Source organism: Glycine max, chromosome 19, assembly GCF_000004515.6.
Source record: "Glycine max cultivar Williams 82 chromosome 19, Glycine_max_v4.0, whole genome shotgun sequence".
NCBI classification, from domain to species: Eukaryota; Viridiplantae; Streptophyta; class Magnoliopsida; order Fabales; family Fabaceae; genus Glycine; species Glycine max.
The window spans coordinates 38497189-38524352 of record NC_038255.2 but is presented as its reverse complement, the minus strand read 5'-3'; the positions used below and the strand labels follow the sequence as shown (position 1 = coordinate 38524352).

At 28.0% G+C, this 27164-nt stretch overlaps 3 protein-coding genes across 3 annotated transcripts; all 3 read left to right on the top strand.

The window, feature by feature from the left end:
* The first annotated feature begins 5488 nt into the window (after positions 1-5488).
* LOC100804332 (LOB domain-containing protein 20) lies at positions 5489-8901 on the top strand. The gene is made up of 2 exons (XM_003553324.5): positions 5489-5902; positions 8502-8901. Exons 1-2 carry the CDS (start codon positions 5510-5512, stop codon positions 8826-8828), a joined length of 720 nt encoding a protein of 239 aa, XP_003553372.1. The 5' UTR covers positions 5489-5509; the 3' UTR covers positions 8829-8901.
* A 3084-nt stretch (positions 8902-11985) lies between these two features.
* Positions 11986-14533, top strand: LOC100782059 (uncharacterized). The gene is made up of 3 exons (XM_003554031.5): positions 11986-12462; positions 12536-12660; positions 14214-14533. Exons 1-3 carry the CDS (start codon positions 12099-12101, stop codon positions 14415-14417), a joined length of 693 nt encoding a protein of 230 aa, XP_003554079.1. The 5' UTR covers positions 11986-12098; the 3' UTR covers positions 14418-14533.
* A 3339-nt stretch (positions 14534-17872) lies between these two features.
* On the top strand, positions 17873-20127 carry LOC100781510 (metacaspase-9). Its single transcript, XM_003554030.5, has 2 exons — positions 17873-18337; positions 19436-20127. Exons 1-2 carry the CDS (start codon positions 17968-17970, stop codon positions 20032-20034), a joined length of 969 nt encoding a protein of 322 aa, XP_003554078.1. The 5' UTR covers positions 17873-17967; the 3' UTR covers positions 20035-20127.
* Positions 20128-27164: the final 7037 nt, after the last annotated feature.

Genomic DNA, 27164 nt, shown 5'->3' with positions numbered 1-27164 from the left:
CGTCTTAGACTATGTGTTGTGGAGCTCTATGAGTCGAAGATTAGGTTAAGGTTTGAGTTCATCAAAGTTTGTATGTTCGTGAGATTGTGGTTTGTGATTTGGTCTTCCAAGAAACTATCTATTTTCTATTCCATCAAATACGATCAAGTGTTGTCCCAAAAACGTGACACCACCAGTAGTCATTAATACTTCTATTAGATGAAATATTGGCACGAACCCAGGCAAGTATGTCTATTCTCCTAGAGTCAGATAAGGACCACCCCAAGCAAGATGCCAAACCTCCTTTACCTTAGAACAATCTCAAACAACATGAGAAAGGGTTTCAAGAGCCCTATTGTAAATAGGGCAAATTGCATGTTGCATCATATGCCTCTCTACTCGTAAACCATTTGTTAGCAAGATCTCTTTGGTGATTCGCCATAACAGAAAATGGATTTTCTCCGGCTCAACCAAGACCAAACTACCTCCAGTGGAAATTTAATATTTGATATTACAAGTAATGTTTGATAAAATTAGTTGAAAAACTCTACCCAACTTGAATAGTATTGTCTCTAATGAATGATACTTGTGATCTAGACCAAAAACTAGCTAAAAGATAGAAAACTTATTGATAGCTAAAAGTTTTTAAGTTAGCTTATTGACCCACAAGTGTTTGGTAAACTTATAGATTAAATCATTATTTTGGTCTTCTAATTTATTTTCAAATTTTTATTTCATCCTCTAATTTTTAAATTGTTCAATTTGGTCATGTAATTTTTAAAATCAGTTCAATTAAGTCATTTCGTCCATATTAAGGCTAACAATGTTAACATAATAGGAACATGTGTTACTTTTACACAACATTAACGACATTCCACACCATTCACATTGTGATTCCCTACACAAAGAAGGAGGCAACAATGGACATGGTGTGGGAGCAACTCAAAAATTGCTACCTCCATGTCGACATTAACTATAAGGGATTCGGGTGAAACAATTCTAGGATACTTTGAAGCCCTACAATGGCATGAACATGTGGGACTTCGTCCACACCAAGGAGATTCCTTACTCGTTGCGTCCCTTAATGGCTTTTTTCTTCTTCTTGGTTTCAGTATATAAAAAAAGAAACACTACTTACTGGTGGTTAATAAATTTCCAGAAAGTGTAAAAGCGACACATGTTTGTAATTTTAATAATGTTAACTTTGATTTGGATGAAAGGACTTTATTGAACTGATTTTACAAATTAAAGGATCAAATTGAACCATTGTTAAGTCAAAAGACATTTATGTCTTAATAAGAATTAGGGCCTTTAATTATTTTGATTAGATGTAAACAAATACAAAAATTAAAATATATGTCTTATTCAAAGTAGGTGTCTGATGTTTCGTATCTGACACTTTATGAGAACATGCCTTAAGAAATCTGTGTCTTAAGTTTAAGACGATAGGAAGATAGAGTTAGTTATGATCTGATACAACATTTAAGATGATATTTAAGACTTTATTTAATATTGTGTTTGAGATTTCTTTCGCAGAAATATTCTCCTAGGATCTATCAAATCATATGAAGAATAAATGAAGTTAAGATCTTAAATTCCTTAATCGCCATCAAAAGAAGAGCTCTACTACATAAAACTTGCTCTGACATAAAAGAAGTGACTACTTGCTGCAATTCTTAACATGCAAGCTTTAAAGAGTGGATTCTCTTCATGAAAAAAAAAGATGTGCATTTAATTAAATTCCCCCAAGAGGCATATTCATGAGATGAAGATCAAGTGAAGAAATCTATCCGTTGTGAGACAACGAACACTTGAAGATAGAGTCTATATATACTAGAAGCTTTGAAGACTTACAATAAAAATCTTGCACGAAAAACATTCATTATTATTTCTGCTAAAAGTTTTCTGTATATTCTTGTAAAGTTAGAAAAAACTCTCAAAATATCTTGAACATATTGAGAGGAAAAGACTAAGTGTTGATTATATATTTGTCTGTAAGATGATTCTAGATTTAGTCTCTCAACAAACTTCAACCATAAATCTATTTTGATTTGTTTGGAGGCAATAATGGCTTGGTAGGACAAAATATTGAATGCTAATCAATCTTAGGATAGAGCTTGATTTGTAGAGCTAGAAGTTGTCGTGACACAATACTTGTAACTTGTGAGAAGTTAGTGAAACTTGATATTTTGCCAAGAATCAGACGTAGTTTCAATGGTAGAGAGGAATAAATATAACTTTGTTTGTCTGTCTGATATTTCTTGCTTTCCTTCTTCTTTCAATTGACTCAGGTCTGAATTGGTTTTTAGGCTTTTGAAAACATCTTATGTTTTACATGTTTGTTTTTCATCGTCTAAGTGTGTTTTTTATAAGATCTATTATCTGTTTTACAAAGTGTCTTCTTCAGATGAAAAAATAATGCAAAAAAATTTTAAATTTTTTTAAAATCACAAGTCAATTCCCTCTTCTTGTGATATTTACCTATACAACCATTTAAAAATTAAAGTACCAATCAATCTTTGAAAATAAATTAGAGGACCACAATAATAATTTAGTAAAAATTCTATGTTGAAGTAACTAAAAAATATCAAATGATAGAAATAAGCATGGTTATGTAATATTTTCATATAAATTTCAATTTCATTTTATTGATAAAATTATATTTTGTGGTATTTATACTTTTGGTTTTTAAACACTTGTAATTTTTATTTATAGATTAATTATTTGTAATGATTAGATTTTAGACATACTGTGTTTTTTACTATTCATTTTATACTATATCCTAAATATTTTAATCCAATTAAAAATAAAGTCAAAACAAAATAAAGTCAAAACAACATACTTTTAAGTACATATCACACTTTCATTAATTTATTGGTGCAATGGTTAAAATATCTTGAAATATAACATTAAAAATAATAGAAAAATAATGTGAATAGAGTAATGGCTGAAATGAATAATTTAATATTAAAATATTAAAAATAAAATAAATCTATCATCAAACAAAATAAATATCTTGAAATATAAGTTGGAATAATAAAATAAACATTGTAAATAATATAATGGTTAAAACAAATAGTATGATACGAAAATATCCATAAAATAATAATAAAATTAAAATAAAATAAACTTTTTATCTATCATTATCAATATCTTACATAATAAAAAGATAAAAATAAAAAAACTCTGTCTTATGTAAAAACAGTAAAATTAATAAAATCTTACCTTATGAGAGGAATAAGAGAAAAAATATAATAAAATTTACCTTATTTAGTAATGAATAAAAAGAAAAATATAATAAACATTTTAAAGAATCTTACTTAAAGTAATGCTTCTAAAAAAATTATAAGCTACTAACAAATAGTTAAACAAGTATTTCAATTAGTAAAAAAACTAAAAATTAAAACATGTTGTCAAACATAACTACTAATTTAATTTAGAGCAATACTATATAATTTGAAATTTTATAGTACAAAATCATCACAAAATTAGGTTTCAAATATTTTAAAATCAACAAGTTATTCATGTTTGAGACAGTAGTTTTTTTTTAAAATTTTTTATTAACTAAAAATTAAAACGTTAATTTCTAGTTTTTCACTTTTTAAAGTTTATTCCTCTTTTATCCTTAAAATATTTGTTAAATATTTTTTTTCTAATTAAAGTATTATATTTTACTATATTTTTTTGTTCTCTTCTACTAATAAAGTAAAATTTTATTCTTTTTTCTGTACGTAAGGCAGGGTTTTCTTATTTTTACTTTTTAATTACATAAGATAATGGTAATGATAGATAATAAATTTATTTTAAGTTATTTTATTTTTTATTTTGATTTTTCATTGTACATTATTTATTTAAATAATTATATTATTTAAAATATTTATTTTATTTTTCTAGCATTATACTTCAAGATACTGATATTGATAGGTGATAGATCTATTTTATTTTATACTATTTTTAAAATATTTTTAAATTTCATGGTTTACTTTAACCTAGGGTTGTATGTAGACATTTTAAGGCCTTGTGCAAAACTTATATTTAAAGATTAATTTAATATAATTTGTCAAATTTCATTTTATTCTTTTATCAATTTCAAATTATTAAGTATTTTTAACCTTTTACTAACAATATATAAAATGACAAAAGCATTCAATTTATCTTTTAACATAGTTAATATCAAATAAGATTTGAGTGATTTTAATTTGAAAAAATTACTTTCAACAATAACTACATGTATTACCAATAACATTTTTAAAATAATGCATATATTTGAGAAATAATACATTTTTGTTTAAAATAATTAGTATTTTAAATGGAATATGAATTTCTTTTCTCTATATACTACTTGTAATATCTTTATTTAGATCTTCAATATTACTATATTACTCAGTAGAAATTGAAATTTTTTTCATGATTAATACAATATTTTTCTCAATCCATCATCTTCCAAAGTTTTCAATGGTTGAATTAATACAATTTTACAAATATATCCTACTAATAAAAATAGTAATATATAATATATCATATAATAATTCAAATTAATAATAAATAAATTAAAAAAAGATATGAAGTTTTTTTGAGACCTTAGATGATTTAGGGACCTAAGGCAACTACCTAAATTGCCTTGCAGTTGCCCCGATCTTGCTTTAACCATTCTCTATTCATATGATATTATTTTAACCACTACTAATTAACATAATAAACGTGTTGCCCCGCCTTGCTTTAACCATTCTCTATTTATATGATATTATTTTAACCACTACTAATTAACATAATAAACATACGATGCCTACTTAAAAGTTATTTTTTCTTCTTTTTAAATTTAATAAAAAATATTTTAGGAAATAAAATAAGAGTAACAATATAATACAAAATATGAAAAATTATAGTAATTGAAAGTAAAAAAAATGTAACTAGAATAACTAATCTATAAATAAAAAATACAAGAGTTTAAAATTAATTAAAAAAATAAAATTATAAATTAATACTCAAAATATACTTATTTATAAAATAAAATTAAAGTTTATATAAAATACCAAATAAACATGTTTATTTATGTCATTTTAAGTATATCAGCTGCTTCATCAAATAATTGCAAAGGCCTTAATTAATTAATATTTTATTACTTATAAGATAAAGAAATTGAAAAAGAAAAGGTAATCTTGGATGAGTTTCTAGCTATGTACCATCCCACACGCGAAGAGCAACAAAGACTGCGGAATTTTTGTGCTTTCCCATAAAGACAACGTTTTCAAGTTTCATACAACCACTCTTTCATCACTACCTCAATATTATATACATACAAATCTAACAAACATGCCAAAAGCAACAACAATTTCATCACATGCATGTGATCACTCACGCTCTCCCTCACCAACCTTAAACGTCTTCTTTCTCATACAACAAAAACCTCACCACAATCACAAGACCAACGTGTGCACTCTCCCAACAAACACCCCATATAAGCATTAACACCACCCCCTTTCACTTTTATTCTCTAACACCACAATACTCCAATCAATTAACTATTAGCATGGCCGAGCCACAAGGTGGTATTGGTGGTGACAGTGGTGCTTCTGGAAGCAAGCGTAGAAGCACTGTTTCCAAGCGTGGCATGGTAGCACAAACACAAGATGAAGCAATAGTGGGATCTTCACCCGCAACACCATGTGGGGCTTGCAAGTTCTTGAGGAGGAAGTGCATTGGGGGATGCATTTTTGCACCCTACTTTTGTACTGATCAGGGTGCAGCTAAGTTTGCAGCTGTGCACAAGGTGTTTGGGGCTAGCAATGTGTCAAAGCTCTTGTCCAACATTCCGGCGAACCGCCGCCACGAAGCGGCAACATCCATATCGTATGAGGCTCAGGCAAGGCTGTCTGATCCAGTTTATGGTTGTGTCTCCACCATCCTTGCCCTGCAACAACAGGTCATTTTTTTTTTTTACTTGAAGTCAATACATTGTGTATGCTTTTAGCTTTTTATCTATCCCTAAACAACATGTAGGTTGATTTATCTATCAATAAATTTGTTTATGTTTGTTTAGTTCAATAATATTTATTTTATATATTGTCAGCGGAAAAAAAATTATACTATCATCAATTAAAATTATTGTAAATATGAATATGATATTTTAGAAATATTATAAAAATGAATAATTTTACAATATACCAGAATTTGTGATTAAATAATAATATAAAAAATTCTAATTATTTTCTTACAACCACAAATTAATGGTCATAATAGGACTCAAATTTTCTTATATCTCAAATTAAAATAATATTTTATAACGAAAAATATGATCAATTAAAATAAAAATGTTATAAAAAATTCTAATAGACATATTGCCAATTATAAAAGATTGAGTTGGGAATCAATATTGGTTTGTTTCTTCTTTGATTTCTTTTAAGACAACTATATACCAATTAATAAGAAATTATCTTGATCTTTAATGTAATTATTAAAAAAATAATAAGAAAATTACCATATAAAATAATTTATGATTAGATAACATTCTAAAAGATTTTTACACTTTACACATTTATATATATTATTATAGTTTGATGATTTATACAATATTAATATAAAATCTTTTACATCAACCATAAGTATCACTTTGAAGATAGTTATCATAAAAATAAATAAATTTATAATACATAATATTTTATAATTGAATAATAACGTAAAATTATTTTATGTCCCTAATCTACCTTGTATTTTCTTATATTACTATTTATAAGGAATAATATATAAATGCCACACAAAAAATCATGAATATGATAAGACTGAACTGAACGGTTTTCATTTATTATATATATATTTTGTTTAAATATATTTTTTATACTTATAATATTTTTTTTTTCTGATTGTTACTTATTAAATTTTTTTGCTACATGAGTTTTTTAGATGTTTACATTTGTTACCTTCGTTAATCCTAGTTCATTAAATCATGAGGCGATGAGTTAACAGAATGTTATATTATTACTTAAAAGGACTTAGACTAATGAAATATATCAAATGCAAAATTTGAAAAGATCATGTAGCAAAATAAATTTTGTTTTAATAAGTAACAATCTAAAAAAGAATATATTATATGTATAAAAAATATATTTAATTCTATATCTTTTGTATTTTATAACAACATAACTCATTGTGATTTCCGCTTAAATTTATTTTAGCTTTCCTCAAATATTCTTCTTACTAAATGGGCTTTTTTTTACTATATATCATTTTTCAAAAAGTACATGCATAGGGAATATAATAAAAATGATATATACAATGATATACTTCTTATTGTATCAAAATGACATTTTGGGCCTTAAATACAATTTTGGTCCCTTATTTTGCTTAATTTATAGTTGTGGTCATCTCATTTAAAAGTAGAGACACTTGATCCTTTTGTTTTAAAAAATATACATATTTGATTCTCATATTTTAAAATAAAAATATTAGATTTTTTTGTTTTAAAAAATTTACAATTTTGATTCTCATATTTTAAAAAAAAGAAGTTGTTTTGATCAAATCTTTAATTTTATCTATATTTTATTTCTTATATTATAATTAGTCAAATAATTTTTTATGATACCTTAAATTAATATGTTATATTTAAGATTCAATTGGATCAAAATGAAATAAATATATAAAACATAAGCAAAATTTAAAAATTTGACTTCAATTGAAATTTTTGTAAAATAAGAGGACTAAATTTTTCTATTTTGAAATAATGGACTAAAATTATGAATTTTTTAAAATAAATGAATTAAATATCTCTATTTTGAAATGAAAGAATCAAAATTATGGATTAAGCAAAATAATACGATTAAAATTGTATTTAAGCTTGTATAAAAACATCACGCTAAGTTTAATTCTTTATGCTTTTAGGTTATATATATATATATATATATATATATATATATATATATATATATATATATATATATATATATATAATTATTAATATATTTTCTTTACCAAGTTGTGAATGGGGCCAGTGAAAAATGTTCTCTTTAGTACCTTAGTTAAAGGATGGGTCAAGATCATGCTATCGATGTTTGATTTTTAAAATGGATAAGCGAGTGTATGTAGTAGTTGGATCGCAAATGATTTTATGCATGTTCATACACTCCTAAATAGATCGAAAGATACACAATGGATGGCATTTTGTAATTTTTATGTCTATAATCACTATAAATTTCCCTGTATGACAATACTCCTTTAAATTTTTCTTTCTAGAAAAAAACATAGCAAAAGGGGGGAAATAAAGAAAACAAAAGCTATCAAGTATTTAAGAGTATGATATGTTTAGTTTGAAAAAATACTTTCTACTTTTATTTTTATTTTCATTTTTAATTAAAATCATCACTTTGATTTTATTATATTCCTAGCTTTAAAAGTTCAGATAATTGTTTTATCTTATACAAACTAAACAATAGTGACATTAAGATGATATATTTGTAATTAAAAGTAAAAATAAAAAAAAAATGTTTTCTCAAATTAAATAATCCCTCCTTTTTTTTTATCCATTTCAGGTGGTATCTTTGCAAGCAGAGCTAGCTATGTTGCAAACTCAACTCATGAATAGCAAGTTTTTCTATACAAGTGCTCTTCAAACCACACAACTACATCAACCAAACATGAATGCAGCAGCACTACATCCAGCATATTCCAACAATTCATGTGGTTCCACCAACCTTTTAAACTTGAGCAACTTCAATAATACGCCTAGCTTTGACCTTGCAATGGACACAACACCCTCATCGCATAGTTTGGAGCCTCTTCAACTCACAAGGTTGTCCCAATATGAGGAAGAGGAGGAAGAAGAAAGCAAAACCCAACAAACTTTCGACCACCATTAATGAGTTGTTCCTTTTGTTTAATTTGTTAGCATTACTCTTTGTTGGTTTCAACTTTATACAAAATTAAATAATATCAAACTTAATGTAACTTATCTCATGACAGTGCTATATTTGAATTTGTATGATCTATTTTCTCATTATATTATAATATAAGAGAGATGTTAAAGAAGTCTAATTCAATTTATTAAATATAATTAAAAAATTATTGATTTTTTTTATATTGTCTTCGATATCTACCGATAAAAAAATATAAACAAAATGAAAAATTATGTTGTTTTGATATTTTTTTTGTGTGTGAAGAAAAAAATGATATGATATCTTCGTAAATGATATATAACCTATAGACCCTTCCCAACCTCAGCTTTTTATTTAAGGAAGAAAAATGCTTATAATTTAACCTTTTTTAACTCTCTTCAAAACATTTTTCTTCAACCCTCGTATGTTCAATATACTTAACATATTAATTACTTAAAATATATGTGATGCTTTATTTAATTCACTATGACTACTTTTTTTATTGAACTTACGAGTCACTATTTATGTAATTTCTCAAGCTCAAATTTTAATGCAAAAATGTTTTTTTTATTTGGAAAATTTAAAATAAAATTAAAATTTCTAATTTAATTGTTCTTATATAATAATTTATTTAAATTCTCTTAAATTCAAATTCATTTAGATTTTAAATGAAAACAAATACATTTATGATGAATTATAAGTAAATAACAATTTAAAAAAAAGACAAATAATATATTTTGGAATTTGTGTATGTAACGACTCACTTGTTAGTTGTGATGACCTACTATGGCTCTCTATTTATCTTTTTTTGTTGAACCTCCCTCCATTTTACATGAGAAAACTGACAAACGCGATGTTTTTTTTTTCCTCATCATGAAAGCCACATAAATTCAACGTGGCAACAATTATATATGAAACAACTCTCTACATTTGCAAATTGAATTTCATAAGATGCAACACAGTTGAACAAACGAAGAAATTGACTATTGTTTTCAAATCTGTGTATCTCTTGTATGTGATATATATATATATATATATATATATATATATATATATATATATATATATATATATATATATATATATATATATATATATATATATAATAAATAAGAGTAAATTATACAAACATTTTTTTGCTTTTTTAATTATTACATTTACTTTTCTTGTAGGGGGATATTGGTGTAAAATTTGAGGATATTTTAATATAATAATTTTTTTTTACTTGTTAAACGCTTTTCCAAGCATGTTATTTATCTCGTAAGACTATGTTTCGCCATTAAGTGTAATACAAATAAGCTCCTAATAAAAGTGAGTCGAGTTAGGAAAATCAACAAACAAAAGATTACATAGTCCATTTAAGGGGAAGACCATCCCTAGTGCATGGCTCCACATTTTTGGCTAACAATTGTCTTAAAATAACAAAAATACAACTAACAACTAACGAAAGTGCATAAGAGAATCACAATTAACATGTTAACAACTAGACTCAAATACATTATTAGTTAGAATGCTAATCCCCTTGTTTTTTTTTTATGAAGTTTTGAAGAGATACATTTCTTCTCCATTGTTTGAGTTAGACAATATTTCTCTTGGATCATCTAGAAAAAAAAAACAATGGAGCATAGCAAGTACTTGTAAGCCAATTTAGGATTATTCGACGACCGGACATGTATCCATACCTTTCAGATAATTTGATGGTTGTAGACTGTCTAGATGGTTGGATCTCCAATCCTTACGCTTAAAGGCCCAACCAACACACATACCCTGCAACACACACACACATTTAAATCGGGAATTAACGTTACAACATTTTAATTTGAAAATTAACTTTTATATGAACCTACTTGTCATTCTTTCATCCATTTCCTTGATAATTATAAAAGTAAGTGATTTCTGAAAATTAAAATCCACCACAAAATAAAAACAAAAACCTACAAATTTGTAAATCTCTCTTTCTTAATGTCCTTCTTTCCTAACTCTTTTCATCATCTTCAAATTTAAATAAACAATTTTTTTTATTTTCTTTTTTAAATGTTTTGTTTAACTATAATGGTCAACACTATCCTATTGACCCTATCATCATCTTCTTCTTTTTTAAATTCCCCTTCCTTATGAAAATTTAACACTTTCACTCTCAAACTTAATGTTATGAATACCAATTTCAATGTTTTATCGGAATCAAACGTTACCAACAAATTCAATAACCTGACTTCCAAATTCACCTCTCTCATATTAGTTTGACGGACAGAGAAAATAAAGAAAGTTAGAAAAAAAAAAAAAGAGATTAGGAAAGACACATTTACAAATTTGTAGTTTTCTCCTACATTTTGTGGCAATTTTTAACCACTAGAAAAAAGTGACACATAAGTTTGAATTTACTCTAACCTACGTCGAAGCCAAAAAAGTAAGAGATTTTAATTTTTACAAAAAATATACTCAGATTTTTGAAGGGATGAATTTTAAACATTTTTATTCATAGAAACAAAATAATATATTTTAACCTATAATTTAAGTTTTAAAAAATGTACGTAGGCTCAAATTCGTTCAAGCCTAATTTTAAGCCCAAAAACAACACATTTTAATTTTACGAAAATAAAAAATATACCAAAAATTTTTAAAAAATATATTTTAGCTTTAGTGTTGTAATGAATGTGTACAAAGTGACGTAACTTAATATACATATGGTAAAAATAAAGAAAATATTAAAATATATTTTTTATTTTCATAAAATTTAAAATATTTTAATTTCATGCTTATAAAAAAATTTATATACTTTCAATTTTTACAAAATTAAAATGTGTCAAATTTTTACTTCGAGCTTATATTCGAACCTACATGAGAGAAATTTCTGATTATTAAAAATTACCATAAATTATAGAATAAACGGTAAAATAATTATTATTAGAGATATATCCCAAGCTTTTTTAACATTTTCATATTATATTCTCGGTAATAAAAATTATTTATTTATAGGATTAAAGAAATAATCTGTGAAATAAACGGTATTTTAATATTTCATAGAATTAAATTTTCAAGTATCCATATTTTTATTATATTTTATATTTTCTTATTAAGCAACATTCTTTCCAATACTTCTTTTATCTATTTTTAAAATTAATTTTGTTGTTAAAACGCTGCAAAAGAGCAACGGTATAGAATTTCATCCACAGGAAAAGAAGGGGAAAAAAACAAACACTAGGCAGTGTCTGTGTTCTCTTCCGTTTCCGATTATTCCAATTCGAAATCTGCAGGATGAGAGTGGAAAGAGAGAGGAACAGCAACACAGTGATGCCGGCGGCGGCGGCGGCGGCGGGGGGGAGGAGAATCGGGTACATAAACGCGCAAACGGCGTCGTTGCAGCAGCATCAGATCCGTGGCTCCTCAGTGGTGACGTGGTTCCTGCAGAGGCCCCACTCCATCCCCTTGGTCCTCGCCGTCTTCCTCTTCCTCGCGTGGCTCTCACTCCGCCTCCAGCGCGTGGCCTACGCGCCCCCTCACTCCTTCCAAACGGACATCAGGGCCAACCTCGCCAGGTTCGACTCTTCCGAGGTCGCAAAGGACAACCGCGGCTGGATCTTCGATCCTATCGCCCTCGCCCGCGCTTCCGGCATTTCAGGTACGATGCAATTCGAATACGTCGTCGTTTTGTGTTGAGAGAGATTTTGAAAGTGTTGTGTTGTGTTGTGTAGGTGGAGCAGTGTCGTGTGCGTCGCTTCACGTGGGAGAAATTCGGCCGGGGAAGATAAGAGCGAATCACAGACACCACGATTCTAATGAGACTTTCCTCATTTGGGGCGCTGCTACCAAGTTTAGGGTAACCATCCTCATCCTTAACATCTCTCTATTATTCAGTTATCATTAAGAGGAAACATCTATGCTGATACCAATCTAAAAAAGTTTTATAATGTTCATAATACTCATTTCATTGATTTAATTATCTTTTAAGATAATTATTTTAACTCAATAAATTTATCTTATTGATGAAACATACATATTAGATAAGATGTAATTGGATGTTTATATAATTTTTTTTTACAGGCATAACCCTTTTTTTTTTCTCTTACATTAATTAAAATAGAATGATATTATAGTTTCTATATTATTACATTTAATTGCAAATGATCATAATAAAATTGTTTTTTTTAATAGCTTCTTTTTTAGAGTATAATAATTTTTTGCTTAATATATTCGAACATAAATCTTATTTATACAATCTATTTTAACAATATAATACATTATTGAAATAATTATTTTTTATATGCAATTCACACGAACTAACTAGTCAACATACTTACAATATAGGAAATGATTAGATTAAATTGTTTTAAAAATAAATATTATTGAAACAATTTTTTTTGTAGGGAAAGGGGAAATATTATTTTTAAAACTAATGTGTTACTCATGGTCAAAAAGTAATATCTTTTTTTTTTCTTCTTAAATTCATTATTATTATTATTATTAATAATAATAATAAATGATCCCAAATCCCAATCACCCACTTAATATAAGTATATAAGGGGGTGTTTGGTTTGGTTGTTTTCTGTTTTCATTAAACGGTGATGAAGATGTGTTTGGTTGAATTTCTGAAAACATTTTCAGTGAAAATAAAAATAGGAAATAATCAAAAAATGAAAACAATAAACTCTCATTTTCAGTGTTTTTAGTTGAGAACAAAAATCTCATCTCGGGTAAAATAAAATTACAAAAAGACAAGAATTCAATATATCATAAATTTTCAATATTTTTATTTTCATGAAAACAGAAAACAAGAAGTCAAATCAAACATGTTTTCAGAATTCTAATATTTTAAAAATAAAAACAAAAAAAATGAAAATACAAACTAAACACACCCTAAATTATCCGCTTCCTGTTATGTAATAAATGGAGTGCATGTATGATTTGTAATTAAAATTGCTGCGGTGCACATTCCAAAGCAATTCAACAAATAAATGGAGTGCATGTATGATTTGTAATTAAAATTGCTGCGGTGCACATTCCAAAGCAATTCAACAAATACAAGCAAAATGAAAATAAAAGCAAAAGTTCTGATATTTCTACAAAAATACTTTTGCCTCAAAAGTATTTTTTCACTTAACGTCTAATCATTCCACCCCGGAATGTGTTGTTGTAGTTTCATTTCTTGATGTTACAGAATCATTTTAGTCTCAAAATATCAATTTAAATATACACATCAGTACGTCACGGTAAAAACCATTTGGTCGTTTAGTTTTGCAATGCAAGGAAGGAAAAATGTTTAATTCAGTTTAAACAGCACAATGAAAATGTTGAATTCTCGGTTCTGTGTTAGTAACAACCCACACATCCCTGAATTTGTTATTCATGAATTTCAACCTGTTTGTTTTGCAGATGGAGAACAACGATGAAGATGATGGTTATGCTGAAGTGATCCTTGGCAGAGATGAGATTGCTGTAGCTGCAAGTCCAGTTCACAAAGCGCATGCTTTAGTCAACATTGATTCCATTCGGAGTATCTTCTTCATAGGATGTCAAGACAATGTTGTAAGCTATAATGCATCTAGTACTGACTTCAATGTTTGGAAAGATCTTTGAACATTTTTTCCATTTTTTGTTTCTAAATCTGAAAATGTATCTGAGCCTCCATATTGCTGCACAGCATGATGAAGTTTTGACCTATCAGTTGTCTATATATCTATGAAGCTTAGTTACAAATTCGGTTTGTGAATGAGAATTTTATTTACAGGAAAAGAAAAGAAAGAATCAAGCCAAATATAGTTATGACCTTAGCCTATTACAAGAAAGGGGGTAAAATAGCATATAGCCCATATATATAAAAAAATAATGCATATAGCCCGCTGAAATTTTAGTAGTTGCAGGTTTATGAGTTTTGAATCATGCTAATTAATTTCTAAATTTTAATTATTATTGTAATAGTTTATTTTTAAATCTTTTTTTAAGTGCATAATGAAGCAATGTGGTTAAAGCTGAATAAATTCAGACTTGTAATTTATTTATCATTAAAGGTTATTTTAGATATGCTACTAAATAAAAGTTTAATTATATTTTTTGTTGCCAGTTTCAACTCCGCATCTTCAAGTTTTTCTTTAAAACTTTTTTAAAACTTAATTAATCTTTTTTTTAGATGGTCTATCTATTTTTTTAGTTATTCAAAATTGGAGTAGATAACAACCACCATCTCATAGGAAAAAAATCATCTTTTTTCTCAACAATGTCTTTATTATTTGATCCAATAGTGTTTCATTAGATAGGAATAAATTTGATAAATATTGATCACTCTCAAATATAATATTAAAACAGAAAAATCCATAAGATAAATCATTATTTACATATAGATGCAGAAAGATTTGTTTAGGAAGTAAGAAATTCCCTTGACATCTCTTCATCTATAAAGAATTGTCTATGTAAAAACACAATATTATTATTCTTTATTCAAATATTTGTGGTTGCATGATGTATGAGATATAAAATAATTTTAAAAGCTTAGATAAGAAAATTAGTGGAAAGGTGATGAAATTTGAATGATTTTATTAGATATAAGATTAGGGTTTGAGGAGGAAAAACTGTAATTTCTTTTTATTTTGTGCAAAATTTGATGTTTTAATGAGTTAATTCTGATTAAAGACAATCTAATTAATTTTATTTAGAAAATATTTTTAGTTAAAAATGAGAATTTGAGGCTTTTAGAGCTAAATTCTTTTAATTTTAAAAATTGAGAGATTCAATTAAATAGGAAAAGGTTGAGCAATCAAAATCACACATAGTCCAAATAAAGAACAAAAAATGTAATTAATTTTGAAGAAAAAAATCATTCCTTCATCCTTCATATTATAAATAATTTAAATAAAATTTTTAAATTTTACCATTTATTCTTCAATATAACTTATTTCATTAAATCTCTCCAATATATATATATATATATATGCCCTTAGCATGCTAAGACTCCCAGTGCCAAATATCCAACTCATAAGTCACAAGTCATAACAAACTCTTTCCAGACACCTAGCCACAAAGTATTTAATCAATATAGAAAAGTAGAAAACATAACCTAACCTAGTCTTGCCTTGTTTTTTTTTTATTCATCCACGCATTGGGTTTCTAAACTATTATCTTTTGGGCCTAGCAGAGTTTTCAGGGCTATTGCTTCCTGCACTCCAAAAATTTCTTCTTACACCTTTCCAAAGTATTTTTTCCCCCTTCGGTATTGGTCATTCCAGAAGCCGAAAGGTGTTAGTGTAACATATTAGAATGTAATTTTACATTTCAGATTGCCAAATCCAGAAGCTTAGAAAGGGTGCAGGAAACAATATTTTGGTGCTGAAAGAAACTGCCAATTTTCAGAAGCACTAGATACATGAGTATTCTTGTGGCAATGATAGGGACTCGGGCTTGGGCTTGGTCTTGTCCGTAGCATTATAAACATGGAAATTGCTATAAAAATCAATTCAAATATTCTTTCGAACTCTTTCTAAGTCAAATCAGATTAGTTCCGTACTATAATGAATTAAGATCAAGGAATGATAATTGAGGTTTACAAGTTGGAATGTTTAATTTCAATGGGAAACTTGTGTTGTTTCCATCACTTGCAAGAAAAGAACTTATCCATGTAGCTCACATTTTTTTGTGGCCGGTGGGAGATATGCGCTAACTATATTAGGTTTACTTGCACGCAAGGGCTGTGTGATGAACAGAAGTCACGGAAATTTGTCATAAACAATACCAAAGAAAAAGCTAAATTAATAAATTAATTTGTTTTAAACAAAATAAGTTTACATAGCTTAGCTTGGCTTCCAAGTTCCAACTAGTCCAGAATGGTCATTTAATAGCTTAGCTTGAATTTCTTTTTCAAACAAAAATAGTTTTTTGAAGTGTGGTATGGGAATGCCACAATTCTTTTTTTTCGTTAACTAAAGTTTAGGTGAGTTAGATACCATGTTCACTAGAACCAGGGTATACCTCAAGACTAAAAAAATACTTACTGAGGTATTTATAAATTATCCACCAACAAAATTTTTACATGTTATTGCGATTCTTCTTTGAACAATATTATGTATTTTCATATATAAGATTGAACATAAAATCATATAGTGAGTATCAGAAACCATTCTAATTGTTCCCATAATTGCATGCTTGGATATAAGTTGAGAGACTTTAAAAATATATTTAATTCAAATATAATAATTTTTCTTTTTTATTTTGTGTCTTAAACTTTAGGAATATACATTCAAATGTTCCAGAACACGTTTTTAACTTTTCTCCAAACATAGTCTAAATGTTTTCTAAAATGATTAGCTGTTTGTATATGTTTGGTGAAATATCATTTTCAAGTGTTTGCGTTGATTCTCATACGTGAAGGGACTATTGTGATATTGCTTAGGCTTGGATCAAATTTCCAAAGGTCAAAACTCCAAGTTAAATAACGCCATTCTATGCTTCAAAATTCAACTTCACAAAAAAGAATGCAATATAGTAAAAAAAAGAAAAGAAAACTTTTATAGTAAAAAAATCTCATTCATTTAATATCCATTTATCCAAGGAGAGTAATGCTCTATGTTACAGAAAAGCTACTACAAAGTTAAATAGAAAACACACTGCTTCTTTCTTATTGGTAAAACATAAATAAAAAAGAAAAAAAAGAAAGAAAGAGGAATTTGACACGCGTGACAACTCTTTACCATTTCCATACTTTTCGTACTTCCCTTTCAAACTGTTGAGCAAATTTCTTTATCCAAATTTCTAAAAAGGTTAAATCCTGAGATTCACCAATTAGCATCCTTTATTTGAAAGTGCTTGATTTCCTGCAATAAACAAATTTTCACGCTGCAAACAAATTACCATATTGTGTTTCCCACGTAATTAAGTTCTAACAATTGTTGGTTGAACAAAGTCCTTCACACATAACATGGTTTTTTATTATATCCAAAAACAGAAGTTCCCTCGCTTGAAAGCCAACACAAACACTCATAATGAATGTTGCTTGTGGCAAATCAAAAGGGATAGCTAATGCTCCCCTACGAACTATATAAAGCTATCACCATTGGAGGAGATTGAACAATGAGCAATTAATCAATCACATTAAGAAATTAACTTGCTTTCATAGTTTTCACATATTTGAAGTGACATCATGAATATGGAGGGGCAGAAGAAAAACAAGAGGGTGGCTGTTTTGGTGGGTTGCAATTACCCCAACACTAGCAATGAATTGCATGGTTGCATAAACGATGTGTTGGCAATGAAGGACACGCTGGAGAAGCGCTTTGGGTTTGATCCCTCTAACATTGAGCTTCTCACTGATGCACCTCACTCTTCTAATAAATTGCCCACTGGTGCTAATATTAAGGAGGCACTGGCTAACATGGTTGATGGAGCTGAAGCTGGGGATGTGCTCTATTTTCACTATAGTGGACATGGAACAAGGATCCCTTCCAAGAAACATGGCCACCCCTTCCGCCATGAGGAAGCCATTGTGCCTTGTGACTTCAATCTCATCACTGGTTTGTATAATTTCCCCTCTCCAATCACACAATTGAAATATGCACTTGAGTTGACAGCACTCATTTTTAGACCTTATGCACAATAAGTATAAACATACTCATGCTTTAGACTCATGGATAAATAAAAATAATTCATTTCACATTAATTAAAAAAAATAGTTCATATTATTTAATTTTACTAATCTCAAGTGATAAATAAAATTATTTCTAAAATATCGTTAATTGAAACTTGTTATTATGGATAAAAAAAAAGTCATTGAAAATAGAACTAATTAAATAAAGAATGTTTTAAGAATAATAACATTAAATATAATAAAATTAATTAAATTTGTTTATATTTAACTTCAACGTATAAGATAACTTTTTTAATTATATATGAGCCCATAGGAAAAAGGTTTATTGAATAAGTAATTAAAATAGAAATAATTATGTATAAGTTAATTTTAAATGAATGTAGGTTGACCCATGTGATTAAAAATTGAGAATGAACTCCCACCTTTTCTTTAAATATGGGTTTGAATATCCTTTACACCACTTGCGCCACTTGGGGGCAAACCTTCACTGGGACAATTCTATGGTGCCTAGAAGCTTATTAAGTAGCTGCGATTTGGTTGAAATTGTTTGAGTTTGAACCCGTACAGTAATTTTCTAGTTTTGCCTCTGCTGACAATCACAACATATCAACAACGCCATATTCAGTAGCAACTAAAGGATGTCTCCCTGTATTACTACTGTTATTTCGCCAATAGAAAATATAATGAAAGAAGAAATATGATTAAACTCCGAGTTTAATGCTATAATTTTGTAATCAGATGCCAGTGTAAAATTACTTTGGTGCATAACCTAATTTCTCTTAAACTATTTTCATAAGCTATGCAAAACCAAAGTAAGCTTGAAATAATTTATGGAGATATGATAAACTCTTTTCATAAGAAGTGCTTAATCCCAATTTATCCATTTAATTCCTAGTTAAAAAGCTATGGAAAAGAGTATGGACCATATATATATACTTGAACTATATGAGAGAAGCCTATTACCATAGGGAACATCATATACTTACAGAACTGATATTTTTACTTTTGCTGTCATGTTACATAGATTTGGACTTGCGGCAACTAGTGAACCGGGTGCCAAAGGGTGCAAGCCTCACAATCCTCTCAGACTCATGCCACAGTGGAGGCCTAATAGACAAAGAGAAAGAACAAATAGGACCATCCTCATCAACTGAAAAAGATTCCACATCAAAACCAAGTTGCAGCACCCCAAAGGCAATCCCATTTGAGTCCATAATGCAGCAACTCTCATGGCTAACAAAAGTGAACACAACAGACATTGGCACCCATCTGCTGGAGCTCTTTGGCTCAGAGGCCAGCCTGAGGTTCCGGATTCCGGCGCCGGACCTCGATCTGCTGGAGCCACTGAGGCCTGATGAGGGGATTCTGCTGAGTGGCTGCCAGGCTGATGAGACCTCTGCTGACATGAACCCCAATGTGGCCTGCGGCCAGAAGGCGTATGGAGCCTTCAGCAATGCGGTTGAGATGGTGCTGAGGGAGAATTCGCCTCTGCTAAGCAATAGAGACCTTGTCATAAGGGCAAGGAAGAAGTTGGAGACTCAAGGGTTTCAGCAGCATCCTTGCCTCTATTGCAGTGATGAGAATGCTAATGCTAGTTTCTTGTGTGAGATGTTTAATAAATAGTTTGAATCAAGAATATCGAGTGTCACAACTTGTTAATTATATTGTTCTATGAATTTTATGGGGAATAAGTGGAAAATCTTTTATCATGTATTATTATTTTTCTTCTTATTTTATTTCACCTCCGCTAACTCTTAATTTTTAAAATGTAATATTTTATAACTCATTTGTGTATTTTCTTGCAATAAATTGAAATAACAAGAAACCAGCTCAAAATAAATAAGGAGCATATTACCTCACATAATGCCGAGGTAGCTTAATTAAAGTGTGGTTATGCAAATAAATATAACATAAAGAGGATAGAAATAGGATCTTAAACCAATTCTTATTCTACTCAAAAGCATAACCCACCCGTGATAGGGTTAACCGGTTAACTAAACTTAGTAGCGGCTTACAAAAGGGAGGTAAGTTATTAAGAAAGGGAGGTATATATATCAACTGCCTTCAAATTAATACACAGAATTGAAACAAGGAGCCCAATGCAAAACCAGCCCAATGGAAAAATCGTAATACGCAAATGCCTGAACAGCCCAATTAATTAACAAATTATTTTTTGACGAGTTTAACAAAAATTAAGATAGACGCAATAAATAAAATAGAAATTAATTTGCGATTTTGATTCGAACTTATTCTTCTAACTTTTTAAATGTTATAATCAAGTTCTTTTGTCTATTATCTTCTTTATAAAATTTCTAAATTCTCACATTCTTAACAAATTGACTATGGATTTAATCAATTAAACTATTTTAAACCCTCTTTTACTAAAACCCATCAATCAAATGTCACATTTCATTCAAAACCATAAAAGTTCAACATTTTCCATCTTCGAAACCTTAACACCCCATCACATCTTTTAAAATCAATATCCCATTTTTCACTATTGAATCTTTCAAAACATTTTCTATCTGTCTTAAAATTTCACTTATTTGACCGAAGAATAAAAAGATTTTAGCCTTTTTTTATAGAAAAATAAAGATGAAATAAGTAATTGTAGCAAGTGAAAAAAAATAAAGAAAAATAATTTCGAGTAAAAAATTAAAGAGGCATTGAATTCATATATTGATCATATTTTTTTAATGATAAGTTGATAATAAATAAAGGACAAAAATGTAAACAAAAAAAATAATGGAAAAAATGTAATAAAGTTTAAAAGAGTTAATAACAAACTAAAAATAATTCATAAGATTATGATAATGATGTAAAGTTCCATTATTTAGCACACTTCCTCTTTATATAATTTTTTTTGGACCAATAATAGATGATTAGTTTCTAATAACTTAGTGGATTGAAAGAAACTAATACTTTTAACTAAAAAAAATAACAAACTGAAATTAAAACAAGGAAGTGTCAAGTGCGACATGTGTACTTAAGTGTGGACTGCATCGTTTTTCTTTTCTATACATGAAAATAATTTTTATACCAAGGGTGATACTTGTTTGTTTTTTTTTTTGGTTTAATCAACACATAATTTAGTATTTTCTTTTTTATTCTAAAAATATACATAATTGTACGATATATCTTATTTATATTTTAGTGAAATAGTATATTGTATTTTATTTTGTACTAAGGAGGAATCTGAACTTTTATTTAACATCCAATTGATTTCTTTTATTTTTTTTTATTGAGTTGGCCCATTTTAAGATAAAGTAGTATTTCTATAACCACACGACTTATGTCTAATACTATATTCAATGAGTGGAATAAAAAAGAATGAAAGTGTGAGAAATAAAAAAAATAATAAAAAGAAATGAAAAAGATTTAAAAGTAAGGTTGTTTGATTTAGATGAAAATATTAAAGAGGTGACATATTTAAATTATAGTTGTTAGTCTCATTCATATACATGCACACACAAGAGTCACCAGGGTGAGAATAAAAAAGGAGGGACTATTTTGGAACGTCACAAAACTTCACACAATTACGGTTCCTTTTATGGCTTTTACTTCATTTTTGAGGTGAATACATTTTTAATGGGCTCCATCTAATTTTTTAAATTTTCATCTATGTTTCAATTGAACCGAATAACATGGACTTACCTAGTTTCATCTCCTTTCAATATTGTTTCAAACTTTCACTTTCAGCTATCTAAAGAGAGACTATGTTTGGGATTGAATTCCAAACCTTATTCAAGTAAACATGTGTATACTACATATTCCTTCCATTTCAAAATAATTATCATAACAAGTGATTTTATATAGATTAAGAAAAAATAATAAATAAATGAAAGAGAATAGTAATTTTATAAAATTAATCTTATGTCATCATTAATTCATGGATAAATATTCATTTTCGTCATTAAATTTGTTAAGCGTTGACAATTAGGTTTCTAGTTAAAAGATGAAAAATTAAAAATTTGTTCTCGAATTTGTAAAAAGTGTGATAAATTAGTCCTACCATTAGTTTTCTCCGCTAACTCAAACGGTTATGCCTATGTGACACTTTCAGTGATGATGTGGCTGTTGACGATTGTCACATGTCATTAAGTGGTTGTCACGTGTCATTTACGTGGTTATCATATGTTAAAAAATTGACTTTTTAATTTAGTCTTTAAACTTAGTAACTTACTCTTATTTTAGTCCCTGAACTTAACACATATTGTCGTTTTGGTCCGTAAAAGTACTTTTAAATACTCAATTAAGTCTCATGTTCCATCAAATTATTAACATAAACATTATCATATTCTTTCATTTCTATTCTTTTTACAATTCTATCATTTAAATTATATTATAAATATAAAACTAATTTATGAGTGTTTATATCACACTAGTAAGTGCTAAATATAGGACATTACTAACAAGATTCTATAAGGTTTCAAACCAAATATTCTACCTAAATTAAGTTATTATCTTATATGTTATTAATATGTGTAAAATATTAAATTAATTAATTAATCTATTTTATGAAATAATGTTAATGACAAAAAGACACTTAAACAATACTCAATCCATTGTAATGATTAAGTGTAAGATGACATGAAAAATAAAAGTGTTAGAACTATTTTCTTATATACCTTTTTGCAATTTTCACACTGATGGTTAACGATTAAGTATTAGAGGACATAATTCATTATAAATTAAAAATATACGACCTATAAAATTAAGCATAAAATATAATTCTCCTATTATATTCTCAATGGAAAAGATAATAGTTGTTTGTCATTATGGAATATACAATATATACGATGTATAAAATTGAGTATAAAATATAGTTAATCCATTATATTAGTCATGTTGGAGTATACAAAATAGAAGAAAATATAATAAAAGGTGAAAAACCAAAAATATCAAATTTTGTCTTAAATTTTGGTCAATAAAATTGTTCATTATATATCTCTTTACTTTTTAATTTCCTCCTTATTTAAATAATTATACCGACTTTTAAAAATAAATCTTGTGTCACTATCTATATATTTACATAATATCATTTTTAAGTTGATTCTTATGAAAAATTAATTTAATTTTCTTATGTTTATTTATTTTCAATTTTGTTACATAACACACACTTCAAATATAAATATAATATTTTTATTTCTATTCTTTTGACAATTATTTTATATTCAGTTTTCATCATCATTAATAATTGTTATTACTATAAATAAATATAACTTATTATTCTTATGCTAGCAATTTATATCTAGTGTGAATCTTAATTAAATATTCAAAAGTGTTCCCACCAGAATGACAGCATGTAGTTAAGTTTAGGGACCAAAATATCATTAAGAGATTAAGTTTAACGACTAAGATAACAACAAATTGTTAAGTTTGGATATTAAACAAAAAAAAGTTAATTTTTTTGACACGTGAAAACTACATATATGATATGTATTACTGTATTTATTTGACTAATCCATAAACCACGAAAATCTCTTTTTTTCCTATCTCTATCTTGATGAGCCGAAATCAAAGCTTTAATTTTTTGTTGAGTAATTGTTCGAGTAAGTCTTGAATGAGTTCCTCAAAAACTTAATGTAAATAAATGAATTTTTGTTTTTCATTTCCGGGCTATATATCCTTGTTTAATCCTGGTCATTGAATAATTGAGACTTTGATAAATAACTATTTGATTTTTCAGTTATTTTATTCTTCTTCCTAATCTATTAATAACAAAAATGGATTCTTCCAATATATAACCTTCCCAACCACGATTTATATATATATATATATATATATATATATATATATATATATATATATATATATATATATATATTTCTAAATAATCAACCAAATTGAGTTAATAGACGGAAGAAACTAACGATAAAACTAATCTGTTATACTTTTTTTTATAAATTTGGAGATAAAATTTTAATTTTCTATATTTTAGGACCTAACTACCCGTGTCTAACAAATTTAATAAAAAAAATGAATATTTATCCTTAATTCATTTATAAAAAAGTGAGCACCATATAAAAAAAGTACGAAACATTATTTTTATGATTTCAAATATAATTCATTAATAATGGACATACAATATTAGATATATACTTATTTAAGGTGTAAATATGTATGCACGGATAATATAATTTTTTAATCACAAATTTTTGTATATAATAAGTTTATTATTACAATAATTATTTAAAAATGATATTAACAAAATTTTTGATCGAGTTAACAATATAATTTTTTATGCTAACTGTCATAGAAATTAAAATCTTGTTTAAGAAAGTATAATTGATCGAAGTTTTTTTTAAAATTTGTTTATTATGTTTTAAATTTTTTGCATGTGTGAAAAATATTTTAATAAAAAAGTAGAAATTTAATTGATTTGATGATTTCTGTGTTTTAAAAAGTGATTAATTCTTTTTTTTTTTTGGAAAAAGACACAATGATCTTTAAATGATTACATCCATTGTTGGAATTTGATAAGTTAGTTTAAAACATAATATAAAAAATGGGTAGTTCTCTTGTATAAAAAGGAAAATGTTAATCCGTATTTTAAGATTACAGAATTAAAAAGAGAATTTTTTTTATTGAAAAACAAAAAATTACATTGTCTATAATTTTTATAATAAATATATTTTTTAATTTAACCAATGTTGTAAAGTAATAATTACTAACATCCTATGTAAAAAAGTGAGAGACTGATTATCCTAATTCCCAAGTCTTTATTTTGATAATGTTTCTTGAATTTATAATTGAGATAATAATAAAAAGTTGTCCTTTTGATTTTATATGAAATCAGCATTCCGAGATACTTGAGTAAAAATGCCACCAAAAGTCAGAATAAAGTATGTATATATATATATTCAAGAGTACTATTTGGATTGATGGAATAAAAACAATGCTTTGGAGAGTTGCCAGCAATAATCTCCATATACTAATGTTCAAACACGAAGACCAGGTGGGAAAAGTAGATTTATTGCCCACGGTACGTGAGTTTAATTTTTTTTTTATTTTTCCATTTTACCCTTGTCCATCCTTCTACCCTCCCTCATTCTTGAACTCTCCACTCACCCACCATCTACAACTCCAAACTAGTGATCCCACAACCCCAAACACAACCATCCGGAACATTCATTTTCTCGCTGAAAACCTCCATTGTTGCATGCGAAGTACCACTATTATTTTTTCTCTTCTCTTTCTTCTTTACTCCCTTCTTTGTCAAATATTATATGTGATTTCAAAGAGTCATTGTCATAGCAAAGACAAACAACAACAACCATTGCGCGTCTAAGAGTCGTTCTAGTAAGATCTGTGAAGCAACAAAACCCCTAACAAACAACAATTATTGCACGTCGAAGAAGCTCTAATAGCTTTGACGGCAAGCAAAAACAAAGCATCGATCTACAATTGTTATGCTATAGCACAAGCGTTTTGTTATTGACATATATTTTCAATATGGGTTTTCCTTTCATATCATCCTTGCATTTGGAGAAGAAGAATAAACACTAGTAATGTGTCTTCGATTCCAAGGTTGACATGGTGTTTGGTTCGATTCCAATTTCATGTTTGTAATATACATCAGAGTCGATGCAACCTATAATATGATGACATGAAAATTAATGTAGCATGGTAAGTAGTCCTGTGACGACATCATAGAATAAGAACAAAGAAGAATAAAGGGCAAATGGGAAAAGGAAAGATAATAGAAAAAACAAAAAATAAAAAATAATAAAACAATCTGAACCGTCTCATTTTTTTAATAATTAATTTAACAACCCACAACATTCTAACTACATTTTTTCCAAACTCAGGATAGGCAAGGAGTTTGTCTTTCTCATCCTAGTCTTCGTCATGTTCAAAGGGTTAATCCACCTTACTAATGATTCTCTCTCTTTTAAGGCAAAGTATAATATATATCAATAAAGCTACTCAAAAGTTCTATGCAAGCTGTACAGTATACAAGAGACCGATACCGCAGAGTTGCCAATCCAAAATATAGCTTCTCAACACTCGATAGCTAATCCCAACATGCATGGGATCTCAACAAAAAAATTAGGATAGAATAACTCTACCTTCCAGCCAAAATGTCCCTCAGATTGATGCACCAGGAAGAATAACATAAACCAGCTGTGTGTCCAGGTATACACAAGAACCACTTCCCATGACACAGTCTTGATTTGTGCCAAAAAGTCAAAAGAATCTGCATCCTTTTTCCTGAAAATGATGCAATTCATGTTGGTCCATATACACCAGCGGGTTGAGTGCCAAAATATGTGCCTGTATTTTCTATCACCCTCCCTTGGAAACAACTACCTAACTGAGTCTACAAACCATGAATGTCATTAAGAAAAGCTTTTAAACAAAGCTGGTTTCAGATTCAAAATAGTTGCCATCATCTCACTTGTTTGAATCTTTCTATATGCATTTGCCACAGAAAAACAATTCGCCCCATCCCCTTCCCAGCACCGTGAATCACCAACCCTCCTTATTCTACATGAATTTACAAACCAACATGGTTCAACCGATGGAGCTGAATAGAGGTACATAATATCTCTCAACCAAAAGGATCATCTCACACTTTTCAGTCTTAATGCCAATAATTTTGAAATAATCTTGTGTAAGCTAGTTAATTATCAGAGATATTGGCCTGTATTCAGAAAGAGATTGAGGGTGATAAAGCTTAGGAATAAGAGCTATAAATTAGGATGTTACTAATGATTCATCTTGTCCTTGTGCACGTATCCTGAAGACAC

Excerpts from the sequence above, each read along its gene's own strand:
- LOC100781510 (XM_003554030.5), top strand. The coding sequence starts at position 17,968 with ATGAATATGGAGGGGCAGAAGAAAAACAAGAGGGTGGCTGTTTTGGTG. Across the intron at positions 18,338-19,435 it reads TGACTTCAATCTCATCACTG|ATTTGGACTTGCGGCAACTA; the intron begins GTTTGTATAATT and ends CATGTTACATAG.
- LOC100782059 (XM_003554031.5), top strand. The coding sequence starts at position 12,099 with ATGAGAGTGGAAAGAGAGAGGAACAGCAACACAGTGATGCCGGCGGCG. Across the intron at positions 12,463-12,535 it reads CCGCGCTTCCGGCATTTCAG|GTGGAGCAGTGTCGTGTGCG; the intron begins GTACGATGCAAT and ends TGTGTTGTGTAG. Across the intron at positions 12,661-14,213 it reads GCGCTGCTACCAAGTTTAGG|ATGGAGAACAACGATGAAGA; the intron begins GTAACCATCCTC and ends TTTGTTTTGCAG.
- LOC100804332 (XM_003553324.5), top strand. The coding sequence starts at position 5,510 with ATGGCCGAGCCACAAGGTGGTATTGGTGGTGACAGTGGTGCTTCTGGA. Across the intron at positions 5,903-8,501 it reads TCCTTGCCCTGCAACAACAG|GTGGTATCTTTGCAAGCAGA; the intron begins GTCATTTTTTTT and ends TATCCATTTCAG.